Source organism: Muscardinus avellanarius, assembly GCF_963383645.1.
Source record: "Muscardinus avellanarius genome assembly, chromosome: 13".
NCBI classification, from domain to species: Eukaryota; Metazoa; Chordata; class Mammalia; order Rodentia; family Gliridae; genus Muscardinus; species Muscardinus avellanarius.
In genome coordinates, this window is record NC_137799.1 from 89528242 (window position 1) to 89551423 (window position 23182).

General features: G+C 42.8%; 1 protein-coding gene across 1 annotated transcript in view; it reads right to left on the reverse strand.

The window, feature by feature from the left end:
- Positions 1-23182, reverse strand: part of FRMD3 (FERM domain containing 3) — a gene marked incomplete at both ends in the record, with an annotated part of 271973 nt that overhangs the window by 131197 nt on the left and 117594 nt on the right. The window contains one exon of the mRNA XM_080709442.1: positions 1640-1744. Coding sequence (XP_080565568.1) covers positions 1640-1744 — 105 coding nt within the window. The remainder of the gene's footprint in view (positions 1-1639; positions 1745-23182) is intronic.

Below are 23182 nucleotides of genomic sequence, written 5' to 3' on the forward strand. Positions count from 1 at the left end.
AAGCCCTCCTTCCTCTGAGCCACACCACTGTATCCCTTAGCCTGAGCATGGATCCTGCAGGACTCCAAAAGCTAAGTGAGATCCCCTGTGTTCCAGAAATAAATCTAATTCATTCCTTTAACAGCCTCTTCCTTTATGAAAGTACACACGGCAAACTTTTCTCATGGTACTGGATCAAAAAATACTACACTAAGAGCCAAAGAAATCCAGGGACACTAGAGAAGAGGAGAGCTAGTTAAAGAAGGCAGAGAGATCCCACCTCACACACATACACCACTGGCTGCCTCAAGGGTGCCACTTCACACATGTTCTACTTCTAAGAAGCAGGCTTGGTGGGTCCAAGTTTAGATGCACAGCAGGAAGGCAAAAACAGTCAGTGAGACAGAAACCCCAGGGTACTTCGGGAGTGAGGGGTTCAGGAGGTCTGTAATAGGGTTCACACCCACTGTGAGGCCAGAGCATGTCAGGTCTGCGCACACTAAGGCTGAGGCCCCAGCTCGGAAGGCAAGCCTCGCCTGCTCAATGTTGCCCGCCAAATGATGCCAGCAAGGGTAGCTGTGTCCAGAAGCAGGAAGACAAGGGGGGCTGCCAACTTTAGTGATGTCCATGGAACAGTTTGTGAAGTGATTTAACCTTTCATCTGTCAAAAGCTTTTCTTTAACTGAGGTGAAATCCACATGTGTTAGCTAGCCTTTCCCTCACTGTGACCCAAATACCTGATAAGAACAACTTAGAGGATTTATTCAGGCTCATGGCTTCAGAGATCAGTCCATAGTCGGCCACCTCTAAGGCAGAAAAATCTCAGTGGCCGGGTACAGAAAAAGCTCAGTTCAATTCATGGGTGCAAGAAGCAGAGAGTTGGAGGGAAGAGAGAGAGAGAGAGAGAGAGAGAGAGAGAGAGAGAGAGAGAGAGAGAGAGAGAAGGGAGAGAGGGAAGGAGGGAGGAAGGAAGGGAGGGAGGATATGAGAATAAAAGAGGAGGGACAGGGACAGATATAGTCCCCAAGGCCATGTTCCCACCTTTTCTAGCTGTGAACCCCCTCTTCTAGCAACACCCCACCTCTGAATCTGGCTACATTGCCAACACAAGCTTTTCTGGGGAACATTCTATATCCAATCCAAACCATAACATCCACATAACATAAAACTAACTGTCATAAAGTGCACATTTCAGCAGCACTTAGAACATTCACAAGGTGGTACAACCACCACTTATACCAAGTTCCAAAAAGCTTCATCATCCCCAAAGAAAACCCTATACCCATTAAGCTCTCGCTCTCATTCCCACCTCTAAACTGATAGAAAGGGAAGTTGAAATATTTTCTCCATATCAAAGTTTTACATAGGCACTCTTGAGGAGCTGTGTAAACCCTGGGCTCAAAGGTCAGAGGAATATTCTCTCTTCTAACCAGGTAAGAGCTTTCTGGAAAGCCCTAAGGTAACTCTTCTTTTCTCCTGCTCTACCCAGTCCAGTGGGGACAGGGCTTACATCTTCCACTCACACATCCACCAGCTGAGTGGTTTCCTGTGACCAATACAGAATGAGAACAAGGCACCATGAGAGCTCTGGGAGGAACCCCACAGCACCCACAGCCTGGTCCCTCCAGAGAGATGGGTTGATTGAGAAGGCGGCTCTTACCCTCTGCTTCTCTGGGTCCACATAACGAATACCAAAGTAGTCCTTCTCCAGCAGGCTGTAGTAGTTGCAGATATAGTCAATGAGGAACTGCCCTTTGGTCTCCCTCTGCAAGGAAAGCACATTTGAGTGTCAGTCAGAGCCCATCTGTGCGTGCAGGCCCATCAGCAGCGGGCCCCGCTCACCCAGGGGGTCTGTGCTCAGGAAAACAAATTTGCTTACTCCAGTTCCTGGAGTGGGGGGCTTCAAAATCTTTTTTTCTTTTTTTCTGGTGCTGGAGATCGAACCCAGGGACATTCTTCTACCTCTGAGCTATGCCCCGTCCCTGTTTTATTTTGAAACAGGGTCTCATTAAGTTGTGGAGGGCCTCACTAAGTAGCTGAGGCTGGCTGTGAACCTGTGATCCTCCTGTCTCAGCCTCCCGAGCACTGATTACAAGCGTGCACCACCACGCCTGGCCTAGTTCATTCCATTATATGCCGTTCAGTTCCTTTAATACCTTTAGTGACACATTGTTAGTATTCACCATAGTGGGATGCAAAGTGATACACACACACACACACACACACACACACACACACACACACATCACATCACTTAGGATTCCCTTCCGCATCCCACCCTGTTCCCCTCCTCCCTCCCCATAAGTGTTAAGTGACATTACTAGTGAATTTGATAGGGGTTGCACTGAATTTGTGGAGTGCTTTGGTTAGTATGATAATTTAACAGTTCTTCCAATCCATGGAAACAGAATAATATCCTTGCATTTATTTAAGTCTTCTCGAGTTTCTTTTATCAATGTTTTATAATTTCCTTATTTCATACTTTTACTTGGGAATTGTGATTATACATCATGCCATTTAATTTGTGTGTGTGTGGGGGGGGGGTACTGGGGATGGAACCCAGGGACATTCTACCTCCAAGCTACACCCCCAGACTTATTTTTAAGTCTTTTTTATTTTTTGAAACAGGGTCTCAATGAGTTGCGAAGAGCCTCACTAAGTAGCTGAGGCTGTCTGCGAACCATGATCCTCCAGTCTCTGCCTTCCAAATGCCAGGATTACAAGTGTGCACCACCACGCCCGGCCATGCCATTTAATTTTAAATGTAACTTGTAACTCAGAAAACTGATTTTGCAACTCAAACCTCACTGGAGGCCCACACTTTGCAAACCCTCAAATAGCACACAGTTCCTCGACTGTTGGTTCTGACTTTTCATATCATTCGCTCATTCTGTCCTCACTATAATCCTAAGAAAGTCCTCGTTTTACAAGTGAGAAGACTGAGTGCCACAGCGATGCAGTGACTTCCCAAAGCCACACGACAGGGCACGGCTAGGGCAGACCTGAGCCAGGCCAGGTAGTGGGAGGAACTGCGCTCCACCGCACCGCTGACTCTTCAGAGGGACCCGAGCCCACTGCCAGTTCTGATTGGTGCATGGGCCAGTGGAGGCGGGGTCGGCCGGCCTCCACCAGAAATGGGGAAACCTGCTTCCTCAGGCCTCACACGGGCCACATCCACCCACAGAAAGGCAATGTGAGAGAGCCAGGGCGCCCAGGACTGGGATCTGATGGCAGGCCTTTGGAACCCCTGGCCGTTTCTATCTTGGTAAAATGAAATGGGTGTGCAAAATGATTTCTAAACCGGTTAGATTATTTTCCCTTCCGAAATTCTTAGTGAAAGGCTGATCTGCCAAATCTGATTAAGATAAAAACCATCACAACAAAACCTTCTTAACAGCAGAGACCCATCTAAGCAAGCCCTCATCAGGATATCTGATAAGATTAAGTTACGCTTAAATCAAAGTTGCTGACAGACCCATGGAATGTTTGGGGGCTGGAATGTGACCTATAAAAAGAAATTAAGAAATTAGAGAGTGGAGCCACTTTTCCAATTCATTAAAAATAATTTTAGATTAGTTTGTCTACGCTACATGGTGATGTGCTCATTAAAAATGACTACTGTGACAAGGTCAGTGGCACACTCCTGTAAAGTTGGTACTTGGGAGGCTGAGACGGGAGGATAGCAATTTTGAGGCTGGCTTCAACAATTTAGCAAGACCTTCAGCAGCTCGATGAGATGCTGCTCCAAAATTTAAGAAAATAAATTAATAAAAAGGTTTAAGAGTATAGCCTGGAGGTTAAATGTCCCTGGGTCCAATCCCCGGTACCAAAAAATAGATAAAATAATAAAAACAACTACCATAAGCCCAGGAATTGAATGCAAAAGCTGCTCCCAGCCTCATCTGCACTGCCCTGAAGGAAGCACCAGAGCCTCTGAGTGCACGTGGTAACACGAAGCCTCTATTTTCCTGACTTGCCTTTCCAGTTTAATTTTGCATGAGCCTTGACTTCCTTCCTAAGATAAACCCTCTGATGTCAGTTGAAAGAGACAAAACATCAAAACCGAATTGGTTTTGAAACTTCTGTAATTGTTTTTTAAGCTAGAAGGATCAAATGACAGTCTGATGACTACTGAGTCCTATGTCCAGAATACAATCGATCCGTTTGGTTACTCTTAAACACACGCGCTAATCCATTCATCTTAGGGAGGCCGAGCAGTATCGCCTCATCGAACATAACGCTCGGGTTTATCACTTTATGATTGGATTGCAAAGCGCTCTGCATTCAGATGAACCCCAAAAGACTCACTGCTGGCACGTACAAGAGACGCGGGATGTGAGCAGAGGCACTGTGTCGTGATCGTGCGGGGCTGAGCGGGCCTGGATCGGGCATGGCAGATAATGCCGTCATTTTGCCCCAAGGAAGATGTACTGCAAAGCACAAAAAGATTCTTTAAATGACTAAACACGGTGGCCACTATCTCCCCTCCAGCCATATGTTCTTAGACTACTCAAGACCCTTAAGATTAGCAAAATGCCACTGCGAACAATCAAGTAACTGGAGTGAGTGTGGCTGCAATTGGGATCGACGCCTGCCACAAAAGTAGGTCCGGCCAATGCCCAGGTGCTGTGGTGTGGACATGGTTTTTCTCCCAGCGGTTCACGTGCTGGAGACTGGTCCCCAGTGTAACGGTGCTGAGGCGGTGAGAGTCCGCAGTGATCAGATCATGGGGTGCCACCCTCAGAAGGGATGAATGTCGATCTTTCGAGATCAGGCCAATTCCCACGAGAACAGAATATAAAAGCCTGGGCCCGGCTCCTCCCCAGTCCCTCCTGTGCTCACATAAACGACCTTTCTGCCCACTCCTTTCTCACTTCTTGTTCATATAGTGACACCCAGATGCGGCAGCACACTATTTAGACTTTCTAGCCACCCAAAATGTGAGCCTAATAAACCTCATTTCTTTACTCATTATGCATGCTTGGGTATTTTGTGATAACATTACAAAATGAACTCATACCTTGTTTCCAGGCAACCAGGTGGTTTCTAGGTCTCTGCGACTCTAATGAAAACAACTTCCACAAATTAGAGAACAGTGACATCAGCGTCACCTGGGAAGGAGCTCGCTGGAAACAGACTCCCGGGAACTGCCCCAGACCTACTGAACCTGCACTGCATCTTGGCAAGAAGCCCAGCAATTTGTATGCACATTAAAGTTTGAGAAGCATTGGTCTAGGGGGAATTCCCTGGCATCAAAAAATTTACCTGACTACATCCGGGTGTGGTGGCTCGCGCTTGCAATCCCAGCTTTTGGGAGGCTGAGACCGGAGGATCACAGTTCGCGGACAGCACTCCGTAACTTAGTGAGACCCTGTTTCAAAATAAAGAATAAAAAACAGGGCAGGGGGTGTAGTTTGGGGGTCAAATGCCCTGGGCTGGGTTTCATCCCCAGAGCCGCAAAATAAATAAACAAATGAATAAATAAAATAAAAATGAATTTACCTGACTAAAGAGGACACATGGAAAAATAAAAGCTCATGTTTTCCTTTACCAAAATGCTTTACATAATAATACTTCATGCCAAAGAAAATGGTGCCCAGCTCTGTTCACTCCTGCCTGGAAACCTGGATGCTGTCTGTAAACAAAGTTTCTGTTATCATTTTGGTGGTAAGTTCTGTTCTAACACCACACAGGTGCAAAACCAAATGCCAGGACAGCATGTTCAGGAGTCAGGTGTGTGAGAGCAGAGGCCCCGCTACCTGTCTGTACAACTCAGGAGAAGGGAAGAGGGGGCAGAAGTTCTGGCCCCAAACTTCCTCCTGACCCTCCTGAGGATAGAGGTAAGTTCCAGCTGCCTGAACCAGTGTCTGGCACGTTGGATATCACCGGATGAGCAAACAGGGCATCACTTTTCTCTCGTGGAAAGATGGGCTCTTAGAACAAAAGGAGGTGCTTCCCACCACCCCTGCATCTGCAATAATAGAGAGACTCGGGCAAGAAGGCAGAGTCATCCCAGGGGCAATTCTGCCAATCATGGAAAAGCCAACCTTCAAAGTCTGTGTCTCCTTCAAGGTCCGTGTGGAAAAGGGGCTGGCAAAGATTTTTAATAAAAGGGCTATTTCTTCTGTATGGGAATCTAAATCAGGGACATTGTACCACTGAGCTACACCCCCAACCCCTTTTTTAGTTTTTATTTTGAAACAAAGTCTCGCTAAGTTGCCCAGGCTGGCCTACAACTTACAGTGTTCCTGCCTCAGCCTCCCAAGTAGCTGAAATTAGGAGTGTGCACACTAAAAAAACTTTAATGTCAAATTTCTGTCTGATTTCCCATAAGGTAACAGCTAGACTTTCAGTACTGATTGAATAGCAAGGGTTGGGGGAGGGGGATAAACAGCTCATATAAATTTTTTAGAGCTATTACCTAAAATTGTATTTTACTGTTCACAACAGCATCGCATACATGTGAAAAATAGTAGGAGATAAATGTATCAGTAATAAGGCCTCCCAAACAGGGATTAGTAGGATTTGATCATCTGTGCCTAAAATCCTTAAGTGCTTAAATATAGATTTTTAATGCTGTCTGTAAAACGGGTTATATAATCTCAGAAATGCATGGACGTGGTTGAAAGAATTTGTTCACCTGAACATTTAACTTGTTGGCCCACTGCTGGAAATGATTTTATAAATAAATGTACTAAAATAATGTGAACACAATTATAATATTTTAATGTGCTACAAAATCTTTCAAGCAGTACTAGTCTAGGCGTGGTCCATGAGCTATGCAGAAACATGAACTGCTACTGGTACTCCGGGAGATCATGCAGAAATTAAGAGTAATTTAGTTTTACTTTGTTTTCTACAAGTATTGATCCCAAATAGTTTGGAAAAACAAAATCTAGAACTGGTCTCTTATCAGAGAGTTTGAAATGCTCTCATTTAAACTACGCAAACATATTTGGTTTATTTTGAGCATTTCTTTGCTCCAAAAGCCTCAAAATGCAAACAGGGTGCTGCACTCTCCACCTTCTTCAGCTATTTTTTGGACAATTCTTGGTGAACATGCAGCTCCCTAAACTCCCTGAAATAACCCCATATCCTATCAGGATCCTCTTTCCTAGGCTGGAAAAATCATACTCTACTAGGTATGGCAGGACGGTTAGCATAACTCTAGATATTTCAAAAGGCAAATTTATGCAATGGGCCAAATTCTCAGTGGTCTGGCAATCTATGCCCCATTTCAAAAATAAGCACATGTCTGGGCAGGGGAGGCTGTGAAGATTGGTTAATGAAAAGACTGAGCTGCTCTCCTTGTGCCACAACACTCAGTGGGGCCCTTCAGCCAGCCCAAGGACTGTCCAGGGGGTCAGCAGACATTTGTTCAGAGAAAGACATCTCTGTGGCCAAGGGAACCTGAGGGAGTCTTCCTTTGCCCTAAAACTGCTGCCCCTTATTAGATTATTCTCATAATGGGGCAATTCTTATGATGAATTTTATTCTTTGAGAGAATAAAAAACCATTTAGTTGCTCTGAATCCCTACCTCTAGGTCTACAAATTAAGTTATACATTATTTAATGAGTAAGGTGAGTATTGAAGTCAGTATTTGCAAAGCATCTTATCTGACACATAGTTGCTTCTCAATAAATGAAAGTTATTCTTTGTCGATGCTGGCAATATGATGATACTTTTCTTCTGATGCTATGGCTCCTGAAGGCACCAAGTGGACTAGAGAGAGAAGAAGGTCCCATCAGACACAGGACACAACAGAGCTTACCATTCTCTCACAGGATGGCTTTTGCTTACTTATATAAACTTACTTCCTTATACCCGAGGAAACTAATGTCTATAATTGCAAACCTTCTTACTTAGCAGAAAATTCCAGTTCTCTTCTCTGCCCTAAAGAATGGACTAGAAAACAGACCAGAGCCCTGTATTCAAGACTTGTTTCCACCACTCACCAGTTGGGTGGCCTTAAGTCAGTCATAAAATCCCTCTGAGACTTAGTTTCTTGTTCTGTAACTGGGTAATAAGAATAACTTCCAGCTCTACCCCCAGAGGGTTATTTTAAGGCTCATTCATGTCTTTGCTAAACACCTACTATGCATCAGGCATTCAGATAGTGATTAGAGATAAACAGTGAGTGAAATATTTATAAATTCACAGACCTTAAAATCCTGCGCTTTGTAAATGTGAACGCATTTTGTAAATGCCAAAGACCTATGCTCATATAAGATGTCATTCTTAATAGTATTAAGAATAGTCTTAATTTAAAATCTTTGTCTCCAATTTCATAGAAGTTGAGCAGATGGCATTCACCTCCCAGAACTGGCCTCTGTGAGAGAAAAAGTAAACTAAGAATTCAAGTTTTTGCTTGTCTCCTCTCGCAGCCAATTGCTGATGATGCACTTAACTTTGCTCTCCGGTTCAGTGGCAAAGTTAGAAAAACAATAAATTTGTGTTTAGAGAAAAAGTGCAAAGAAATCAATTGCCTGCATCAGCAGTGGCTTGTCTTCAGTGAAAAAGTGACAGAATTTAGTCCCTGAACCCTAAAACACAAAGCCAAGACATGTTGCTATCTTTTCGATATTAGTTAAGCAGGGAAAAAAAAATAGTATCAACTCAAAAATACTTAAAGTATTGCTATAAACCAAAGTTTGGAGGTTGAATCGCTACCTGCAGTAATGAAGGTAGGAACATAATATAATAACTACTATTTATTTTAACAGTTGCTGTACACCAGAACAGGACTATATTACACTGTGCATGAAGTAGTTAATATTCTTCCCATATTACAGACTAAGAAAATGAGTTCAAAAGTCTCATGTTTGTTTATAGGATGTCACACCCGCATCTAATACCCAAAGCTGTTCCAGTAATTCAATTTGCCTTCATGGCCTCATTCTCTACTTGAGGAGAAAAAAAGAAAACCATATGAGGATTTAGGATGAATGTCAAATCCTCTACTTACTAGGAATTTGGACACTGGCAGGAAGAAGCAGTGGGCTATCTACCACAAGACCAGACCCAGGAAAGATAGTTTAGCAAAACAGAAAGCACGTCCTAATAGATGTCACTGGATGACAGCCCAGTATCCATATTCCCCTTCGTCTTCCCTAATGGAATCCTGGTTTTGACCAAGTATGCACATATGCACATGCAAAAACCTTCAGGAGCTATAGCCCGCCCCTGGCTCCAGGGCTCGGGCTTGACTGGCCTAAGCGCAATCCCACTGCTATTGTCTGATTGGTTCAGGCATGAGCACGTGACCCAGTTTAGGCCAAGGAGACATGAGAAATAATTTACTGGGTTTTCTGGGATGAATACTGTTTACTCTTCTGAAAGAGCTTCAAGAAAAAAACTTTCTCTTCTCTCTGGATAATAGACAGAGGTATGAGGCTGGGAACTGCTACGCTCGTTGTGAAACTTGACTAAGGACAGGGCCTAAATATCTACAGAGATGGAGCCTAGGTCTGCAAACTCGATCTGTTTGTGCGAATTTCTAGAGATGCTCATGAAGTTCTTGTAAAAATTGGCTTCTCTGCTTGTTGCACCCCAAATTTCCACTTAACAGAGAAGGTAAACCAATGCCTCGGGCCAATTATGAGAGCTGAAAGAGTAATGGTGCTGGTGTGAAACAGTCACTGAGGTTACCAGCTCATGTGCCAAAGGGCTGGGTCCATCATCAGCATGTTTTATTCAGTAGGCAGAGTTTGGGTATCTTTGTAAGTTGGGAGACTGTGGAAAGTCTGGATGCTGGCTGCTCTTTCAAAGCTGGCGAGTCTGGGAAATGGACCACGGTGGTCTTCTGAAGCTCAGTCTCAGCTGTTCCTTACTAGGAAATGAGCACTGCAGCCCATGACATTTCCATCCCTCTGCTTACCTTCCAATATCTTCCTGAACCCTGGAGGCATTTTATAGCCCCTAAACGGATGCAATATAGAGGTCTCAGAGAGGGCCCCTTGGAAGAGCTTTCCTTGGAAGTACTTGGAGCTTCCTCAGAGCCAGAAAAAGCCCTCAGTAGACACAGTTCTGAGCCCTCTGAGCCTGTCCCACCACTGAAGTCCTAGGGCACGTTGGAAGAAGAAAGGTCAAATGCCCACCAGAAGCTTTGGGAGAGGCTCGCTGGGTGAGGGGAGCAGGCAATGGCCAGAGGAGTCAGAAAGATAGGCCAGAGGTAGACACTGGGAACCATGCGTTCTAAGGTTGGCACTGTGCTCCCAAAGGCTCCCCGTGACGAACAGAGCTGCAGACCTGGTTTCCTGGTAACAAGGTTATGGGGTTCTTGTTCATGGGCTCTTTTGCTTGATACCCTATGTCTACAGGAGCTGCTCTTGAGAAGGGGAAGCCTTTCTGGATACACATCTAGAGAAGAACAGAAATGTCTCTGCTGATTCTTGATTGAAGAATCAATCCTCATACAGATGCCTAGAAACTCCAGGGGGAGCTTCTAGCCAATTTCAAGGCCCCAAAAAGTAACTGAATGATCAGTTTGCTGCTAGGATTATGTCTTCCAGTAACAGATGGCTGCATTACTTTCATAAGCAGAACAAAGAATAGAAATGAGAAATCGGTTTACTAAGTCATCCCACTTCTATTGTGGAAGACATACATTAGTTCATTAAAAAAAGACTGTGGTTTGATTAAACAGCATAAAAATTCTCCATTGGTTGATATTCTGATAAAAAACTACATTTGTGTAGAGTCCCACATTTTGTTAAGGTAAGAACCATATCGTTAACCAAATCATAGCATCTCTTTAGAAAAAAATGGACTTTACAATTGAATTTCAAACATCAAGTAATATATTGCTGTATTAATTGTTCCTTCCCTTTCCTATAGTAACTGGCATTTGATATTGGAGCTATGACATATATTTAGAAAATTGCATCATCCCAAGATAGTGAAGAAATAATATTAAGGCTGTTTAAGTGAGCATAAATATAAACAAAAACAAGAACAGAAGAACCTTACACACCCTTGTAATCCTAGTACTTGGAAGGCTGAGACAGGAGGATCACAGGTTTGAGGCCAGTTTCAACAACTTAGAAAGGACTTCAGCAACTTAGTGGGACCCTGTTTCAAAATTTAAAAAAATTAAATATGGCTAAGGGTATAGCTCAGAGATGGAATATCCCTAGGTTCAACCCCTAGTACCACAAAAAATTTTTAAAAAGGACTTCTGATGGTTGAATCTATAGTTCTCACATAGAAATTCAAAGTGGCTTTGGTGCTATTATTCAAAATCATTAGATGAAAAGCTGAAATACATAATTCTGAATATGCATCTTTTTGCAGTAATAATCGATGAATTATAGCCAAGCAAGATAATTGAAAATAAAGGTAAAATTGATTAAAAGCATTTTGTGCATAATAAATATTAATCTGTTAGGGGAGAGGAAAGATGGATTCTTACTGTAGTAGTGATCTAAAAAAAATGAAAACAATAACAAAACCCAAAGCCAACTAATCATGAGGGGGAAAAAAAAACATTAGCCACTGCCTAACACTGAGATCTACCTACAAAAATAAAGGCAAGACACAAGTGGCTGCATAGCCCAAGCCAACTGCCTTGTAGTGAAAACCCAATAGTTTATCTGAAGTCCTCGATCATCCATACACACTCTAAGAGAAGACATAAATATACTATCATCAACACAGTGAGACGCTTAGTAGCATCAGGGTTAGGGAAAGTAAAAGGAGCCTTAGGAAACAAGTAGAAGAAATGGGCTTGAGGTGTCGCTCAGTGGTGGAGCACTAGCCTAGCAAGCACAAGGCCATGGGTTTGATTCCCAGCACCACAAAAACAAAAATGATAAATTGTAAAGAGACATGCATCCATGAGATGATGGAGCATCCATGACAGCTGGGTTTCTCCATTCTGTGGACCTAGATGTCGTTTTCTAAAGGTGCATCACAGTTGAAGAAGCAGGTGGAATAGCCTGCGAGTGGTATTTGCCTTCTTTCTTTGTCTCCTGAGTGTTTTCCAGCTCCAGCTCCTCTTTTGTGTCCCAGAGCTTTCATTCTCAAAGATGCCTTCTGTATTCATGCCTAGTCATCAGTCATTTTTGTTCTGATGGGCACACAAGACCATGCCAATGCTTACAGAATTTTATCAGCTCTTCTTAACTCTTGCCACAGCTTGCTTAGTGCTCTAAAGGTTCTTACTTCCACATCTTTCCTTCTTTCTATTTCAGGGTTTACTGCCAAGCCCAATTCTTGAAAGCACTCATCTCTGAATAATTAAAGAGTTTTCCAAATCCAATCCTGTATAGAATCTCAGCTAAGTTTTTTTTTTAATCGTTTACTGAGGAAACTAAGGTAAGTGCTCAAATAAGCTCATTAATTTAACCAAGGCCAATATAGCTAGAGAGTGGCAGAGTCAATATCTAAACTTGAGTCTGCTTGATATGGTTATTATAGCCAATTTTTTTTCTTTTTTTTTTTGCGGGTCTGGAGATGAAACCCAGGGACATTTGACTTCTGAGCTACAACTCCTGCCCTATTTTTTATTCTTTATTTTGAAACTAGGTCTCACTGAGTTGCAGAGGGCCTCACTAAGTAGCTGAGCACCAAGTAGCTGAGGCTATCCGAGAACCGCAATCCTCGGGTCTCAGCCTCCTGAATGCTGGGATTACAAGCGTGCACCACCACACCCGGATATAGCCAATTTTTTGGATGGCTAAAAATTAAAAATTCCTTGACTTGATAAAGAACATCTATAAAAATCTTATAGCAAGCTTCAACTTAAGGGTAAGAAACTGATGCTTTCCTCCCCTTAAAATTGGGAATAAGGCAAGGATATTTCCTCATAGCACTTCTTTTGAGAATAGTGCTAGAATTTCTAGTTATACAATAAAAAAGAAATAAGAGGTGTACAGATAAGGAAGAAAGAAATACATTTTTTCTTGCAGATTCAGTGATTATCTATATGGAAAAAATCTCAAAGAATCTACTGAAAACATACGAACAAAGATAAAAGAACAACAGTATAATAAAACCCCACACCTGGAACTAATAAGTGATGATAGCGAGGTTTCAAGAAACAAGGCTATACACAAAAGTGAATTCATTCTCTAAACGTCAGCAATTAACAATTTTAATATTAAATTAAAAGCATAAGGTCAATTATATTAGTTCTCAAAACAGAAAAAAATACTAGTATAAGTCTTAAAAAGTATGTACAGAGTCTATATAAGGAAAACTATAGGACTACGATGATAGAAATTAAAGAAACTCTAAATAAATGAGAAGACATTCCTACATCCATGAGCACGATAGGAAGGCTCGGTATTGCTAAGACATCCGTTTTTGCCAACTTCATCTGCAGATTTAGGGAAAGTCCAGTCAATTGCCCAGTGAGGCATCAGCTATTTGATGTCACTGTTTTTCTGGAAAGGCAAAATATCCAGAATTGCCAATATAATACTGATGAAAAACAAAACAAGAGAACTGATACTACTCAACTTCAAAAGTTAACTATAAAGTTACAGTGATTAAGACAAAACGGCAGTAATAAAAGAATAGACAAAATCAGTGGACCAGAAGAGAGTTCAGAAATCGACCTACACAAATATAGTCAAATGATCCTTGACAAAAGAGCAAAGACAATTTCATGGGATACAGGATAATCTTTTCAATAAATAGTGCTGAAAAAATGAACCACCACGTGCAAAAGAGAAATTAATCTAGACACAGTCCTAAATCTTTCACAAAAATTAACTCAAACTGGATCACAGGCATGCACATAAAATACATGACTATAAAAGTTCAAGAAGATAAGAGGACAAGACCTGAATGACCTGGGATTTTGTGATAACTCTTCTGATATAACACAAAAATCACTATCCATGAAAGAAAAAAATTCACAAGTTGAACTTTTCTTTGGCTGGGCATGATGGCAGACAACTGTAATACCAGCAATTTGGCAAGCTGAGGCAGGAGAAGACAAATTCAAAGCTATCCTAAGAAATTTAGCAAGACCCTGTCTCAAAATATAAAAGGGGGAGAGGCTGAGGATGTAGCTCAGTGGTAAAGCATCGCTGGGTTCAATCTTCAGTACTGAAAAAAAAAATTATTTTAACTTTTGTGCATGAAAGAAACTGTTACTGGAACCAGGAGCAATGGTGCTTACCTGTAATCCCAGTGCTTGGGAAGATGAAACAAGAGGGTTGCAATTGGAGGCCAGCTTTAGCAAGGCTCTCAGCAATTTACGGAAACTCTGTTTCAAAAAACTAATAAGCCGGGCGTGGTGGTGCAAGTTTGTAATCCCTGCTCTTGGGAGGCAGAGCTGCCTTAGGAGACCCTGTTTCCAAATAAAAATGTAAAAATAGGTCTGGGAGTGTAGCCCGGAGGTAGAAGGGCTTCCAGGAACCCCAGTACCACCAAATTAATAATAATAATAATAATAATAATAATAATAATAATAATAATGTGGAAGTGTGACTCAGATGTAGAAAGCAGCTGGGCTCAACCTCCAGGACCAAAAGAAAGAGAAGAAAAGAAAAAAGACACTGCTACAGGAATGAAAGATAAACCACAGACAAGTCAAAAATATTTGCATAAAACATCTGACAAGAAACTTATATCCAAAATATACAGAAAAAAATAAAAACTCACTAATTAGAAAGCAAGCAACCCAATTTAGAAGTGAGCAAAAGATTTGACACCACCAAAGAGCAAAGAAGCAAGTGGCAAATACGCGCATAAATAAAATATGAGTATATTTGAAATTACAAATCACAAAATCAGACACACCTATACACCCCTATTGGCTAGGTAAAATCCAAAACGCTGACAATACCAAATGCTGATGAGGTCGTGGAGCAACGGGAATGCCCATTCACTGCAGTAGAAATGTCAAATGGAACAATACCTTTGGAAGAAGTTCAGCAGTTTCTTTAAAACTAGCATTTGCTTACTGCCTTTCTATTCAGCAATTATACTCCGTGATATTAACCTAAGTCAGTTGAAAACCTTATGTTCACACAAAAATCTGCAAAAAATGTTTAAAGTAGCTCTATTCTTAACTGTCAATCCCCAGAAGCAGCTGAGATGCTCTTCAATAGGTAAATGAATGAACTAACTGATATATCCATACAATGGGATAAAAAGAATAAAGCAACACAAAAGAAATGAGCTGGCATGCCACAGAAATAAGTGGATGAACCTTAAATGCATATTACGTAGTGAAAGGAGCTATCCTGAAAGGGTCACATACTGTATACATCCAAATGGCATTATGAAAAGGCAATACAATTATCTGCTTTTTTACAGAAGGAAGAATGACTAGACGGAAAAGAGGGGACTTGGGAGGAAGTGGCCTTATATATTTGTCAAAACCTACAGAACCAGAATACCACATGGAACAATAATTACTAACAATGCATTAATATTAGCTCATATTATGGCTCCTTATTAGCCATAAGGCCTCTTCCCTAACTACGTGCATATGTTGGTAGGAGCAAGAAGTCAGCTTTCCTCTCCAGGAGAAAGGAAAAGGGAGAAACCGAGAGGCAGAGAGTGGCTGGAACATTCACATGTGCTTAAAACTACCGGGATAATGCCGATGGACAAGGTCCTGCAATAGGCCAGAGCTGGTCACGGTCACACTTGATGACATTTATCTAGCAGGTATCATGAGAAGGTTGAGGAATGGAGGGGCACAACAGGCCAATCCAGGAAAGAGGAGATGCCACTGGAGAATCGGGCTGGCCCCAGAGAATCTTCCACTACTCCACATGGCCATGCGGAGGAAATTGTCACCCAGTGTGATTCAGGGAAGTCATATGGTCAGGAACCGTCCAGGAAATGACAGCTGCGAGTCGCTGAGCACTAAGTGTCCGTGCTGAGCACTGCACACAGAGCGTGTCATCTACCCTTCCTACAGCCTTAGCACCCGCAGAGTTTGGGTGGATGACCTTGTAGAAATGTATGCTCTCCACCCACCTCCATTCCTAATTCATCCAAGTAACATTATTTTCTCTCTCAAACTCTACTTTATTCTGGAAAAAAAAAATCATGCCCCAATTTCAAGTTTAAAAGTCTTATCTCACTTCAATAGTGTCATTCCCGCATTCCAGAAAGTTCCCGTGCCATTGCTCAGGCAGTGAGCGAGCTAGTAGCCCATACCAGTCTCTAGAATTCTGAAACAACTGCTCTGTGTGCTAAGGGATTCCTAAACACACACCCACATGCACGTGCGTGCGCACACACATATACATACACACAGGCACGCATGCACACCAGAAGGATTTGTCGCAAATATTTAAAGCCTGAAAGATGTGGGCTGGACTCCCCAGCTATCACACCTCCCTCTGCCCTCAAGCGATTAGTCATGCAGGAGGAAAAACATCTTACTTATATTTACTTCTGTTCTGACTACACAGCAACCCAAGCCAAGGGTGTTTTGTTTGTATTAAACCAAAAATACAGAGAACGAGTGATAGGAATTTTAATTGCCATTATCAGCTATTACAAACTTACTTTCTCATTTAAGCCTCCTCTCTCTATTTTTGTCAAAACCTACAGAACTCTAGAATACCACATGGAACAATAATTACTAACAATGCATTAATATTAGCTCATATTATGGCTCCTTATTAGCCATAAGGCCTCTTCTCTAACTACGTGCATACGTTGGTAGGAGCAAGAAGTCAGCTTTTCTCTCCAGGAGAAAGGAAGAGGGAGAAACCGAGAGGTGAAGGCAGAGAGTGGCTGGAACAGGCAGCCACTGTCTTTGGGGCAGACAGCAGGTTCCTGGAGGAAGAAAAATATTGCATCCAACATGCCAGCTCTTTATTCCTAAGGAACATTCTTGTGCACTGTTTAGTGATTCAACAATGTATTGTTATGGTGTAATCACAAAAGAATGCACAGAGATGCATGCTAAAAATTAGTGTAAAGTAGGGCCCCTCTTTAGGAATTTCTTTTAAGGAGGCATGCAGAGATACACAAGACATGTGCAAAATGAAAAAAGTAGATAGAAAATTATTTTGTAAGATTTAAGTGTTTGTATGTTTCGTACAATGTGTATGTTTGTAAAATTGGTATACTTCATATCTGTATGTTTACACATATGCATACACATACTCTCTCTCTCCTCTCTCTCTCATGGACACAAAGAATTCAGTTTTTTCTTTACACCTATTTTCATTTTCTAGCTTTAAAAAAAAGGACAAGCATTAGGTTGATTATCAGTGTAATGTTTCTCTTTAGTCACACAGGGCTAAAAAGAAATTCAAGTTGACTCTGAAAATAACCTGTAGACTATACTCTTATGGGCCAATGAGCTAAAAGTATCCTTAAGATATGTGAACCATAATTCCAGTTATCACAGTATAAAGAAGTTTCACCTCCCTTTTCCCAGAAATAAAGAGAAGCAAGAGACTGAGTGAAGTAAAAATATCTCTGGTCTTAAAGTCACAGTAATGGCTTAGGGCCCTCTGCTGCTGCCAAATGATGGCCCTGGACACACTACCAACCTTCCTGGGCCGCCAAGGGCCCAGGTGTGCAGCCCTGGGATGGGCCTGTGAAGGTGCACCCCAGGCCCAAGCTCAGGCATTGCCGGGTTTCCACACTGCCCCTGGACTATCCCCTTGTATCTGAACCCAATTAGCTTGGTCCCCTATGGACTTAGAAGGGGTGCTTTGACAATAAAGACAGATGGTTTTGAAAGTGTCCATCATTCCTCCTTCATACCAATGCTATAACAAGGGTAGGACACAAGCTGGCAGAGAGGACTTTAAACTGATAATTTTTGGGAGGATGGGCAGGACTGCAGGCTTGGTTCTTACTTTCTATCCTGATGAAAATTCTGCAGATATGACTCCATCACAGGCTGAATCAAACAGCCTAAGTTTTAGGTTTCATTCCACATAGGCGATTTCTTATCTCTCCCAGCAAAGGAGTCACATTCTACTGCCCCTCTCCACTCCCTGATACCAACACCCTGGGAAGGTGTCTGCAACCATCAGGCCAGGCAGCTGGAGTCATGGCTCAGAAAGAAGACACGCAGATTTCTGAGAAACTGTATAAATATTTAGATTTCTTAGAGCAGGGAAAATTATCCTCCCACTCCTCTGCCCCCAGCCACAGAGCAACTGCCCCGCTTCCTTCCCCACACCTCCCGGCTCCTGCCTTTCCATAAAGAGCCTCCTGGTCTTCCCACCAGCTGCAGGGCAAGAAGTTGGAAGACAGAAAGGAGAGAAGTCAGAGGCCACCAGAGCCAAAGATCTTTCTCCATGTCTTGGGTAATCAATCTGGAGCGTCACCCGGGGTCCAGTGCACTACTGCAGTGTTGACATAAACATGCTTAGAGCAAACAAGGAGAAACAGCACCCACAGATTCCACCTGGGCCTCTTGGCCTCTTGGCAGGGAGGAAACACCTGGAGTAACAAGCACTGATTCGGAGATGTTAACTGTACATATCTGTTGTTCAGTTGCTGACTTGTACTGTGCCTTTGCTTGTGCATTGGAAGGTGATCTTGCTTTTTTTATTTTCCATATTTTCCTAGAGTTCATTTGATCATTCAAAAATTCCACAAAATTCCCCACCACCATAATTTTTGTTTTGTTTTTTGTGTGTGTGGTACTCAGAGCCACACCCCCAGCCCTATTTTATTTATCTATTTACTTGCTTGCTTTTTTTAATTAATTTTTTTAGTGGTACTTGGGATTTAACTCAGGGGTATTCTATCTCAGCACCGCACCCCTAGCCCTATTTTACTATTTTGAAGCAGGGACTCAGGGATTTTCTGAGGCTCTTGCTAAATTGTTGAGGCTAGCCTAGAACCTGTGATCTTCCTGCTTCAGCCTCCTGAGTACTGAGATTGCAGATTCCCACCCACCACCAAAATTACCTCCTACGCCTCCCCTATATGGACAAAGCTTTCCTTTCTACCTGTCAGAATTCTGCTATGGCTTTTGTTTGGCCAGAATCATCATCTTCCAGTAATTCACCAAAATGACAAACACAAAGGGACAAAGAAGAGGATGTAGGTTCCCCAGGGTTTTTAGGGGGAAATGGGGTTGTTCCTTTGGTCACACGTGTGATGTTACGGACATTTAGGAAATGGGTGTTGTTCAAAAGGCCCCTCCCCTAAGGCTACCTGCAAAACTAGGCGTCCACAGTGGGGCCCAGCATGCTGTGCTGTGCCATTGTTGCAAACGAGCAAGTGAGGGCAAGATGCTTGCCAAGAGAATTAATGTGTGCATTAAGCATATTAAGCACTCTAAGAGTCGACATAGCTTCCTGAAAAAAACTAAAGAAAGCCACCGGGAAAGGAAATGACCCTAAAAAGGAGAAAGGGACCTGAGTTCAACTGAAGTGCCAGCCTGCTCCACCTCACTTTGTGAGAACCAGCAGAAAGGGGTCTATTCTCTATGAATTCATGGCATAATTGGCATAAAAAGTAACAAAAGACCCCTGGGCTGTAAATATGACTTTCCTAATTGAGTAGAACTGTGGTGTCCCCTAACCCAAAGAAATATTTAAAAAAAGGAAGGAAGGAATGAAAGAAGGAAGGAAGGAAGGAAGGAAAAGAAAATTCTGCTATTGATGAATGAACCTGAGAATAGAAAATTCATTTCAGGACCTGCTCCTGATTTCAGGGCTGCATATAAATTCAATGCCACATTGCCCTCTGACCTCACTACAAACCAATGAGATGCTGTCTTGGTCATCGCGTATACCCTTGCCCTGTGTGACCCCACAACTCTAGTCTTCGCCCTTCTCTCCAGCTTTCTTCTCGCATACACTGATTCTTCACTGAATTCTTTATTGTGTGTCACAGAATGATTTATACACAGCAAATTATTTATAATATTTCTTTACCATAGTAAAACATTTTTACCTATCAATTTCACAAAGCCCAAAATTTGTAAACAGGACAACCCCAACAAGGTGAAGTCGCAGACTAATGGAAGTCAAAATTCAAGTGAATAATGGTGACAAGCTTTTTGATATAATATACGGAGGAAAGATACAGGATATTTAGAAAAACAAGATCTAAAGCACTGGGTTCCCCAGCCTCACCCAGTTTCCATGTCCCAGGACTTCCTGCTGGGCCCAAGGCATTGGCTGACACATATAATGAAAGAAGAACTCCCTCTCTTTAATACCTTGGCCCCCAGGAGACCCCAGAACCTCAGCACAGCCCTTGGGGACAAAGTTCAGGAGAGACAGATGAACACTGTGTTTACCTAGCACCAAAATTACATTTAATTATGGAAAACAGAGTGGGAAGCTGTCTTGCAGCCTGGGCTTGGGAACTGACCCATGGTCTTTGTCATGACACTTGATATCAAATCATAAATTTTATTGCTTGTAATCTGACCCTTCAGTGAAGAGTCATTTTGCCTCTCCAAGCTGAAACCTCTGTTTTATTTCTTTTCAACTACCAGAGCAGATAAACTATTGACACAGTCACAGTTCACACAGCAGCACATGAAAGAGTAGCTATGGGCATGCAAAGATGGTGTGGTGACTCATACAAAGCTCAGGTTGGAGGCAGGTTTCCCATGCTGGGCTGAAGAGGGGAGGGAGGAAAGAGGAGAGGTGGTACCTCAGGCAAAATAACATCCAATCCATGATTCTGGAAGTCAACCCAGGAAACTCAAAGAATGCTGCAATAAATACTATGCATATCTCTACTGCCCCCAACACCCTTGGAGTGCAAAGCCTGTTAGCCTGCAGACATGGCTCCTGCCCACCAGGCTCCAGAGGGGAGCCCCTACTGAGGCAGGCAGGCGGCGGTTGAGCAGAAAGGTCACGAAGATAGTAAAATCACACAGGATCACAACCAGGACAAGAAGGAAGCCAGGCAGATGGAACCAAATGCTCCTGAAATTTCAGGTTACTGGGTAGATAAAGGGACCAGCTGCCCAGCTCTTGCTGTCCTCCGCCCGCATCCTCCTTTCTATCATTTATTAAACTAGAACACCTTTCTTTATTAAATTCCTCATTTCTCTCTGATGATTTTCCCCCAAGTTCTGCCTTTCTTAAAAAACAAAATGCCCCATCAACATAGAAAAACCTTAGCCAGTTGGCCAATAAATACATGAGAAATGTTCAACAAAGATCATTAGCAATCAGGAAGATGCAATCAAAACTATACTGAAGGCCGGGCATGGTGGCTCACGCTTGTAATCCCCGCGCTTGGGAGGCGAAGACAGGAGGATCCCGCACGTTCGAAGCCAGCCTCACTGGCTTAAGAGACCCTGTTTCCAAATAAAAATATAAAATAGGTCTGGTAGTATAGCCTGGAGGTAGAAGGGTTTCCAGGAACCCCAGTACCACCAAAAAAAAAAAAAAAAAAAAGCACTATACTGAGATTCCATTTAACCCCAACCAGAGTAGCAATCATCAAGAAGTCAAACAACAGCCGGGCATGGTGGCGCACGCTTGTAATCCCAGCATTCAGGAGGCCGAGACAGGATGATCGCGGTTCGAGGACAGCCTCAGCTACTTAGTGAGGCCCTCTGCAACTCAGTGAGACCCTGTCTCAAATTAAAGAATAAAAAATAGGGCAGGGGGTGTAGCTTGGAGGTCAAATGCCCCTGGGTTCTATCCCCAGACCCGCAAAAGAAAAAAGAAGTCAAACAACAATAAATGCTGGCAAGGATATTGGGAAATAGGAACTCTTCCACACTGATGGTGGAATTACAAATTAGTGCACCCACTATGGACATCCGTGTGAAGATTTCTCAGAAAATTGGGAATGGATCCACCAAATTATCCAGCTCTACCAATCCTGGGCATCTTTCTAAAGAAACTGAAAGCAGAATAATATAGTGATACGTGTATATCCATGTTCATAGCAGCACAATTCACAATGGCCAAATTACAGAAGCAAACTAGATGTCTGTCAACAGATGAACGGATGACAAAATTATACGCACACATGGAATTCTACTCAGTAATAAAAAAGAATAAAATTATGTCATTTTCAGGAAAATAAATGGAGCTGGAGAACATTATGTTAAGTGAGATCAGCCAGGCACAGAAAGTGAAGGGTCAGGTGTTTTCTCTCATATGTAAAAGATAGGGAATGATCAGGATACAAGAGAGACTTTAGATAAAGGAAAAGAAAGTCCGGCAGAGGGAGAGCGATCATGGAGGGGGAGGGGGAGGGAGAGGGAGGGTCAACAAAGGAAACTCTTCTTCCATCGACATTATGTATGTGTGTGACAATGCTAATGAATATTTCCCTGGGTGGGGAAGGGGGAGGGAGTGGGAAGGGAGCTGAGGGAAGCCCAGCAAGTGCTGTGTGCACGTATGTCACCACCACTGTGAACTACGTTATTATGTGAGACTCTAATGCACCAATAAAAGTATTTTAAAAAGAAGATAGACATGTATTTTGATTAAGAGAATGTGAGGCTGGGCGTAGTAGTACACACTTGTAATTCCAGTATTTAGGAAGCTGGCATAGCATGATCCTAGGTTCAAGGCCAGTCTCAAAAATTTAGCAAGTCCCTAAGCTACTTAGTGAGATCCTGTTTCAAAATAAAAAATAAAAGGGCTGAGGGTAGGATGTTCCTGGATTCAATCCCCATAACCAAAAGGGTGGGGGAGGGAGGGAGGGAGGGAGGGAGAAAGAGAGGGAGAGAGAGGAGAGAGGAGAGAGGAGAGAGGGGAGAGGGGAGAGAGGAGAGAGGGGAGAGGGGAGAGGGGAGAGGGGAGAGGAGAGAGGAGAGAGGGGAGAGGGGAGAGGGGAGAGGGGAGAGGAGAGAGGAGAGAGGAGAGAGGAGAGAGGGGAGAGGGGAGAGGGGAGAGGAGAGAGGAGAGAGGAGAGAGGGGAGAGGAGAGAGGAGAGAGGAGAGAAGAGAGAATGTGACGCTTCAGGATAAATGTAATTAACCAACACACGCACTATTGTATACAATTATAACCATCCAATTCTTTAAATAAAAATGCAAACATTTTGGACACCCTTAAGAAGCAAGCACTGTGCTAATAAGCCATTTACATCTATTAGCTCATTAATTCTCAGTTACTTTGTTAGATAGTAATACTATTATCTCCATTTGGCAAATAGAGAAACAGAGTCTCAAACACCAGAGCTGGACCTGGAATCTGAACTCACTTCTGGGACTCTAAAGCTTCAGATCTCCCTTTCCCCCAAGTCATTGGTCCTTAAGCACTACCGTGCATACTTTGAGAACATTTCTTTTTCAATAAGTTTGTCTGTTTCCCAACCAACCAG